Raw genomic sequence first — 9,076 nt, 5'->3', positions numbered from 1 at the left:
TGAGTTTCTTAATTCAGCATTCTGATATCCTCTAGACGATATTACTGTTGTAAGAAACACGCCAAGGAACAGCCTCAAACTACATTTTTTACTTTAAGTGATTGTTAATTCACAACTGAGAAACAGCCTTAATCAGCAGAAACACACTTGAAACACTCATTCTTTTACACGAAGTAAAAGAGACTCATTTTGCTCAATTTCATTCTTCCAGCTACCTTAAAGCGCTGCTGGAAATCCAGCTCGATGGCATTTTTCAGTATGTTCTTGATCAGATTCTTTCATTTGTTCTCACAGTTGGGTCTTAACACAAAGTTGTATGTTTTGAAACAAGAAAATTTCATCTTGGAAAGATGGCTATAACATTCAGCATCAGCAGGCTGGGAAGTATCTAAGTTAAAACGCTGAAACATTACTGATGGGGCAACTGATTTCTGACACCTACTTGCCTTCAGATTTTTACTGCTGTCATCATTCTACAAAGTTCCTTAAAGAGGCGACAAAAGGAACATTAATCCCTATAGCTACCTATAATCACTCTTACTCTTCCTAAAGGCAGTCCAACTATCAGTCAAGCATCAGAAAAGGAAATGTTTCTACTAGCAAACTTCACAGAAAGCCTACAATGGAATCTGTGTTTAAAGAGCATGTGCTGAATCAAACAGCAATTCTGGAACTGCAAGCAGTTCTGCTTTTAGAATGATAGTTCTAGCCATCATAGTTTTTGTGTTTTTTTTTTTTGTTTGTTTGTTTTTTGTTTTCTTTTTGTTTTTTTTTAAACTCACTGGTAACATGCATCAGTTTCAAACAAGAAATAAGCTACATATAAAATTTAGAAGAAGAGTCCGTATCACTGAAGTTGCACCACAATGCAGAAATACCTGGCATCCTTTCTTAGAAAAAGGTGTGGCAAGCAAGCCACTCTTTCACAACTGGAAATAACCACATGGATGTTTTCCTCCATATATCCATAACAGAAAACCCTGCTATCAGACTTAAGTATAGCTATAGTTAACAAGCTTACAAATGAGTCAAATCCTCAAGCCCTGGCATATATGTTAAGAATTCTCTCCTCCTTTTCTCCTGCCATGATATTATTCCTATGTATATACAAGAAACAAGAAAGCAGGGTAGAAGCAAGATCAAGAAAGAAATACTATGTAAGTAGTAGTAGTAGCTTGTCTTGCTGAAATATGTGCAATGTTCAAGGTGTCCGATGATCATTCCTCTTAAAGTGTGACATTTGAAAAGTAAACTCAGCGTAGGAAGATTTGAAATTACCAAAAATTTGAAGTTGAAGCTGCTTACCATGTCTGGGCTACCTGTGTGTCAAGGAACAGGAAAGCATTCAGCTGTACTGTTTGACTGCTCACAAAAGAAAGTAGCATACCCACACTGCTTTTTCTTGTGAGGAGTTCTGCTTAGGCTACGACATTCATCACTGAAAAACTGTTCATAAGAAAAAATGCAAGATTCTTTGTGCCCATACATAAAAAAAAATAGACATCACTTCAAGAACAAGCCTGTTCTCACTGCACAGAGAAGACTTTGTTCTGCATATGCAGCTGCTTGCTTAATAGCAGATGTATCTAAAGGAAGTTTTCCCTCTAGTCATCTTATTTCTGTTGGGACAAGATCAAGAAAAGGTTTATCATGTCATTCTTCCCTCCTTTTTCCTGAGGCTAGCCACGGATCTAAATCACAATGAGTCTCTACCAGGGCACATTATGTGGTAGCATAAGCATTCATAGGGAGCGGAGATGGTTCAGAGAAGTCTCAACACAAAATCTGCTGGTGTAGGATCAACTGGAAAGTTTTGAACATTTTCTCCTAAAGAAGTCTTATCTATTATTGCAGGCTTGATTGAAATACAGGATTTGACAGAATTGCATATGTACAGTTACAGATTGCTATAAAGGCATATCTGCATGCTAGAAATACCTTGCTTTGTGCTAAGTACAACAGAATTTGTTCTGCCCTAAGTCTCAAAACTCAAGTTACAAAAGAGTGCACTTTTCTAAAGCTGTATCTTTAACAACACATAGTGCCCTTGCCTGCTATCTGAAACCAACTTTTCTACTCATCATCCACCAGAATGGGCATGGCAGCCTGCAGATTCATCCATAGCACTGGCACTTTAAGCAAAGAAGTGCCAGTGACCAAGTACATGGCACGAGGCCACCTTACTGATTGTGGAACTTGGTTATATATTGGAAAACAGATGAAAGTTCTGCTGCAGCACTGCACTTCATCTGGTGTGAGAACAAAGGGCAAGGGGGCGGAGACACTGCTGAGCTCATTATGTAACACTGCCTGCTAACCTAGAAAAGATCATTTCTCAGCATTTATAGATTTTAATTTAAAGCACGTGTTATGTACTTGCAAGCTACATTTAAAGCCTTAGCAGAAAAGTTTTAATATAGATACAGAACCAGAAACCATAACTACTTTTTGATTGACATATGGCTCTAAGTAAAAAGACTTGCTTGGATCTGAAAGTATGGAGTCATACAGACAGAAGGGTGCAGCCATTTAATCTGGGATAATTTGGCTACTGTCCTGCAACAGACAGGTTCCACAGCAAAACTGGAATGCCAAAGGCATTTTGAAAGAGGAATTAATCTACACCTGTCCTGTGGGAAAACTGCCTTGGATCAGATTCCAGGATGCATTACTTACTGCACTTAAGCAACTTCAAATAATCGGGGGCAGGGGAAGGAAGTGTGGAGAACCATGAACAGCAATTTACTCTGAAAACTTTGCTCAGAAAGAGTTGCTCAGAAAGCCCTGAGGGGCATTCAGAGCTCTGCACTATTTAACTGCAGCTACAATACTTGGATGACATTTAACAGTTGACCCTTGGTCAGCTGTGTTTTGACAGTTAAACTCCAGGCTGATTTCACATAAAGGAAAAGTTTAACTGACAACCTAGTAAGATGCTTTAGTCACACAGGACAGAATAAACTCAAACAGCTCATTAATTCCATCTGACTCGAATTAAAAATAACTGTCAAGGTCCTTAGTGCTCTTTAGGTTGAGTTTCATCTTCACTGGCTAGTCGATGCTGCCTCCAACTTTCATGTTATGTCTTCCAAGAATAATACCAAGCTGCTTCTGCCAGATACATTTTAGCAGCATTAATGAAGACTATTTAATTCCTTAAACAATAACTACACTTTCCATATAAATAAGAAGTTTGTTAATGTTTCTTATTTGTGTTGTACTATCAGACTGAAAAATCGTAACAGTTAAGAATATATCTAATACAAATGCAGTACTCCCAAATGATCTTAATTTCTTCACAGTGGTTCAGAAGGGCTCTTAACTTTCTCTTTAAGAATGAAGCTACGCTGCAATATAGGTCAGCTCTGAGATGATCTGCTTCTAGCACAACGCCTGCTATTGAAGTTAGATGCAGATAACTCTTATGCAATGCAGAGATTAGACACCTTAGAAGGGTAGTTACCCATGCTGGCAAAAACCTAATGAGTTCAGATCCAAACATTAAGTCTTACTGGCTCACAGTAACCTAGTACAAGCGTTCCTCGAATCATAGCTAGAGGTTTCAGAAAGATGATGGCAAGCATAGATAACTTCCTCAGATCTCTCCACCATCCTGCACTTAAAGTGTTTGTAAGCAGAGTTGAAAGTAGGCTACTAAGCCTAACAAAAGAAGTTCATCTCTGATCTCAGTTTTCCTAGGTAACTAAAGATAATCGATTCATCCAGTCTTGTAGCTACAAAACCTTATGGAGGGACTTCCCATCCTTCATTTTGCTATGGTGAGCCATCAGCACTGAAGATACTTGATACCACCATTCAATTCCTCACTTGAGCAGACATACAAAAGGGGCTTAAAAAATAAACTGTTCTACAATTTAACTCCATTCAAATCTTCCAAACCAAATTTTCTTCAGAGTAGAAAGAATAGGCAGTAATTCTTAACAGTTCATTCCACAATACCACTCAGTAGGACAGCTCTTCTTGCAGCAACCATTAGAATACTAGCTTGATCTAGAACTTCAGTGTTAAGGGATCAGTTAAAAACTCACCCAATATTACTTCAATCTTAGCTTTTTAATCACATGTAAAAATACTGAATAAGGTCTACTTGGACATTACACTGTACCCTGAGCAATATGCTGGCTAACTACTACATCATTAGTATCACAATGAAGTCATGTTGTAAATGGTTGGTTGGCACACCTTCATACCACTTCTATTACTCAATCACATATAAGGGCCCAGGCTTCTATAGAAAAAAAGCAAAAGCTCTATTAGAAATAGAACTGCAATCAAGTGAGGATTAAGATGCAAGGATGTATGCTTCTCAGGTATTCCATCTAAAAAAAAAAAAAAATGCAGGCATTAAAGGCATCAAAAAAAATGAAATTATAGCAGACCAGCATAGACAGCAGCCTGAGCCTTCTACCTTTATCAGATTCCACCTTTTAAAAAAAAGAACACGTCATAGAATCACCATTTGATATTTGGGAGCAATTTGTATCCATCTTCCACAACTTAAGATTATCACCAACGCATTAAATGATACAAAAGAAATATGCTGTGTTGAGGTACATAAAGGTTCTTCAGTGCTCAGTAAATCCATTCTTTGTTCCCACTTTAAATGCTTCAAGTAATTCAATAGCATCACCTGTGCTCTCACCACATTTTATTATGTAAGTAAGACCAGTGTTTATGTAGGGTAGGTTTAAAAAAAAAATAAGAACATTTAGCAACAGCTTTCTGCACACATAAAGAACTAATACACTGAAAAGGTCAAGTTGCCAGTTGTTTTAGCTAGCATTGTTTGCCAGAACACTATCTGGTTCAATTGATTTGGTCGTCCATACCAGCCAAATTTCCAAGCAAGTGTAAATATTAGAGGCAGTATTTAAATCCATGGTAACAGCAGAACCAACCAGATTCTACCTTCTCATTTTCCTTTGTAGATAAGAAGAATTCCAAACCATAGCAAGATTTTTGCAGTAAGAGAAACTTCAATTATGCCAAGTTCCCTCACAGCAGGTACAACTTCAGGCACTGGCTGTTCAAGCTATATACTAGCACGAGTCACTTAAGGAGTAGGTGAGGACACTCAACAACAGTGATACCATCAAATTCCCCACCTTTTAACAAGGCCACCACATAAGCCATCTAGAACATGGCTATTTCATTCTAAGTGACACATTGCTCCTTTAGAGTACTCTCTGTAGAGCAGGTAGTTTACTTTTGAGTAATGCTTCAAACAACATTACCTACTTCAACAAGAACAGATATTTTGTTTTTCCACCCCTGAACCAGGAAATAAGTTCAACAGAAGATATAAGTTGACCGAATCATGTTAGTTTAGAATTAACAGATAAGTACAGCATCTTAATACTACCATCGTCTAAACTGCATGGTAGGGGCAGTGCATTACATTAAGAACTTGTAAAATATGAGCGCCAAACACATTTCATGCAGATTTAACACCTGCCAAAGTAAATCCTGTAACAAAGAGATTTAGCGTTGTGTGTATAACACTGATCCTTAGGCAAACAAACACATTTAACCAATGAATCTGAGTACTGCTAGGAATGCTGTAGATGGTAGTAGCCTCCTACAAAATAACCTTAAGAATGCATTGCTGTGTTGCTGTGGATCTTAACTCAGGACACTAGTTAACATCTTTAGCAAGAGACTTTGTACCAGTCACTTCAAAGCAAGCAGACAAAGTTTTTTTGGTCGCCAGAAGTTTAATCTTGCTTCACTTCACCCTTTAATTGCCTTTTCATGCGTGAGTAAGGGCTGATTGTATCATCCATCACGAAGTCATAAAGTACTTTTATCCAAGAGTTATACTGTGGCAGGTTGTCATAGTATTCAGCTGCTATTTTCTTCACCTAAAGAGAGATATGAGATTCATTTACTATTTACATTACTATTTCCACTAGCACCAGTTTAGATGTTAGACTCTAGAACAGCTATTAGTGTCATAATGTGGCAATTTCTTGAAACAACTCAGTAGTTTGAAAAGCTCGTAACACTGGAGAGGAGAGCCAGAACAAGCTGAGCCTACCCCTGAGGTCTGTTTACCGTGCTGCCTACAGAACCATGCAGCTCACCAGCCCTGAGAAAGCACAAAAGCTGTTGGCTTGCTGGCTGAAGTGACTCAGTCCAGAGCTGGCTCATGCATATACAAGTCTCACTAAAAAAAAAAAAAAAAGATGTTGCGAAATTGAAAGAGTTAACAGCCATTTTAAGATAGAGTTTCAAACCTCACTCTGAACACTATTTCTCAGGAATACCTCATTTCTCAGAATGAATGTAAGCAGCTTCCGGAGATTTTACTCTTAGATGTAGAGGCTGAACAGACTGCTTTTCTAAGCTAGAGGTCTAGAAATGCTGGAGTTTCAATCAAATATCCTTGACATTTATTTCTAATTAACCATCCTGAAGCCTTAAGAGCCTGAACACAACAAAACTGAGCTTTCACTGAATTCCACAGAATTTACTGTCAGAGGATTATCGTTAATCTCTGTAAGCAACAAACAGAACCAAGTTATTTACATGCTGGGTTCAGAGCTGAGGATACTTCTGATTTATCATCACACCTATGAAATAGGTCATCTAAAGCAGGTGCAGCTCAGCAGTACCCCACTACTTCAGCTATCTTCAGCTCACCAAATAGCAGACTCCAGTCCAACAAAATTAACTACACTTCTTTTAAAAACAATCCTCATTTTCTTATTCAAGCCATAGCCTACCAGTTCTGTAGCAGCAAAAACTAATTCCCTATTTAGAACTTAAATATACATATGTACATTAAGTAAAATCTGGTTCACCAGCACAAAGCTAGGTATGAACAGCAAGTCAGTGAGTCCCTTGAGCTGAAAGAGGGAGAAAACCAGTGTGAAAGTCCCATCTGCCACTCGTGCAGATGCCGCAAGCCTAAGTCTTAGCTTTGAAGCCTTAACTGTCAGTGTACAGCTGACACTTATCAAAGAGTTCAAAGGTTCTCACTAGACAAAACTGAAACTACTCCAGAACAGAAAGCTATTGGACATTTGTAGAATTACAACACATAGTAGCAGTATCTCTGGTCTTATCTTCTCCTTACCAGAGAATGTCTTTGGTAAAGGCGATTGAAGGATAAGTACACATTATTATTTTACTTAAGATACCTGAAACAGAGCTGACAAAATTTTGGAGGTGCCTCTAACTTCTTAACTACATTTCTGCATACTTCCTAACTGAAGAAGAACACTGGTGGCCTGCTGTAATTACAGAAACCTAGGAGTCAGATAAAACACAGAGCCAAGATAGCATGAGGACAGGCCTTTCCCCTCCTTTAAGGAATGCTGGAACAGCAAGTTAGAATCTGTTCAGCATTTCTCCCTCGTTCAACTCTTGAACTTAAGAGATTCTCCATACTCTAACTTCTGGGGTTTTTCTAGCTTCCATTCTTCTAATAGCGTGTGTTCTTCCCAATTCTCACATCAGAGTAGGGCTCAGTGTAAGAAAAAGAACCGCCTCAGAACTAAACTTACCAGTGGAAGGCTCTTGCCAGGAATATTGGGGAAGTCATGGTGCTCGTTGTGATAGCCAACATTAAAAGTGAGCAAATTAAGTGGCCCATAATAGGAATAAGTCTCGTGCCCCTTTAAGAACATGTAATGTTCAGCTATGAAGTGTCCTGAAATCGGGTGCAACCCAAGGCCAAGTAATGAGCCAGCAAGCATGTAAAAAAGGGATTTGGCTCCCCACAAATGGTAGATCACAATATCGAAGGAAAGCTGAGCCAGCAAGTTGATGATTTCAAGTCGAGTAATTGGTTTGGGATTAATGCAGAGGGGTCTAATGGCATAGAAAAATGGCTGAAGAACAATCCAGATGAACTTCCTGAAGCGAGTGCAGAAAAACCAGCCTTCAAAGTTGGTGGGAATGTCCACATCAATTCCATCGCCTCCCAGGTATCGATGGTGATCCATGTGGTATCTCTTGAAGGATATTGAGTAGGGCAGCCCAAGTGGGAGGTTGGCAAATATTCCAAACCATCGATTCCACATTGCTCTGCAGTTGCCAAAGGCACTGTTGTGAGAGATCTCATGAATGGCCAGAGTCATGGAGTGGCTGATGCAGCTTCCAAACACGTATGCCCAGAATACCACCCACTTCCAGTCCAGGTCTCTAACCAGATAGAAGGCAGTCAGCTGCGCCACGACCATCAGCACCACCACCCAGATCAGGTTGTAGTCAGGCTTCATCAGCTCTTTGATCTCCGGGTGTTTAGCTACAGGAGAGAGAGTTACGCAAAATACAGATACCACAGAACCACTGAGGTCAGAAGAGACCTCTAAGATCATCGTGTCCAACCATCAGGGCACCACCACAAACCTTTCCTCACAGAATTCTAGCCTAATAAAGCCACAGAAACACACAGACATGCTTTCCCCTCCACTCAGCTAGGACTCATCTACCACAGGAACAAAAACACGCTACTAATGATACCTATAAGAGGTCTTTCAGAATTCAGCCATTTCTGCATTTTTCCGTCGCTCAGCAGCTTGCCAGTAACGTGGCAAGAGCTAATGTCACCTCAACCTATCTGGGAAGGAAATGGCGTGGAGCCGACAACCCACACACAACGCACAAGCCCTAATGCGAGCTTTCCGGTCACTATCCAACACCGTCGCTGTCCGCCCTCTCTCTCTCTCCTTCCTTCCTTCCCGCTCCTTCCCCACCCCCCCCGCCCCGCGCAAGGCGGCGGCAGCCACCCCCACGTCCTCAGGCCCGGCCCAAAGCCCCATCCCCGCGCCCCCCCCGCCCCAGCGGCTCGGCCCGGGCGCCCCGCCGCCTCCAAGGCTCCTTGACGGCGGGGCCGGCAGCCATTTTGCGGGGAGCCCCCTCGCCACGCAGCCCGCGCCAAGGAGCGCCTCAGCCGCCTCCCCTCACCCAGGATCTCCTTGCGGCGGTCGGCATGAGGCTGGTCCGTGTACACCCACTCGAAGTCCTCCCTGGCGACGGTGTTACCCATGGCGACAACCCCAACACCCCCACTCCTCAGCCGCCTGACTGCCGGCGCCCACCGGCACGG

General features: G+C 41.1%; 1 protein-coding gene across 1 annotated transcript; it reads right to left on the bottom strand.

Moving 5' to 3' along the window:
- Positions 1-4,654: 4,654 nt before the first annotated feature.
- On the bottom strand, positions 4,655-9,076 carry DEGS1 (delta 4-desaturase, sphingolipid 1). The gene is made up of 3 exons (XM_042862219.1): positions 8,935-9,076; positions 7,530-8,272; positions 4,655-5,882 (listed from the first exon to the last, which is right to left on the bottom strand). The coding sequence occupies exons 1-3, from the start codon at positions 9,014-9,016 to the stop codon at positions 5,736-5,738; spliced, it is 972 nt and encodes a 323-aa protein (XP_042718153.1). The 5' UTR covers positions 9,017-9,076; the 3' UTR covers positions 4,655-5,735.

The sequence above is a fragment of the Lagopus leucura genome, unplaced genomic scaffold, assembly GCF_019238085.1.
Source record: "Lagopus leucura isolate 7727_CA_CO unplaced genomic scaffold, USGS_WTPT01 Super-Scaffold_73, whole genome shotgun sequence".
Taxonomy (NCBI): Eukaryota; Metazoa; Chordata; class Aves; order Galliformes; family Phasianidae; genus Lagopus; species Lagopus leucura.
This window is presented reverse-complemented; position numbering and strand designations above follow the sequence as displayed.

Excerpts from the sequence above, each read along its gene's own strand:
- DEGS1 (XM_042862219.1), bottom strand. The coding sequence starts at position 9,016 with ATGGGTAACACCGTCGCCAGGGAGGACTTCGAGTGGGTGTACACGGAC. Across the intron at positions 8,273-8,934 it reads CCGCCGCAAGGAGATCCTGG|CTAAACACCCGGAGATCAAA; the intron begins GTGAGGGGAGGC and ends TCTCTCCTGTAG. Across the intron at positions 5,883-7,529 it reads CTGGCAAGAGCCTTCCACTG|GTGAAGAAAATAGCAGCTGA; the intron begins GTAAGTTTAGTT and ends ATCTCTCTTTAG.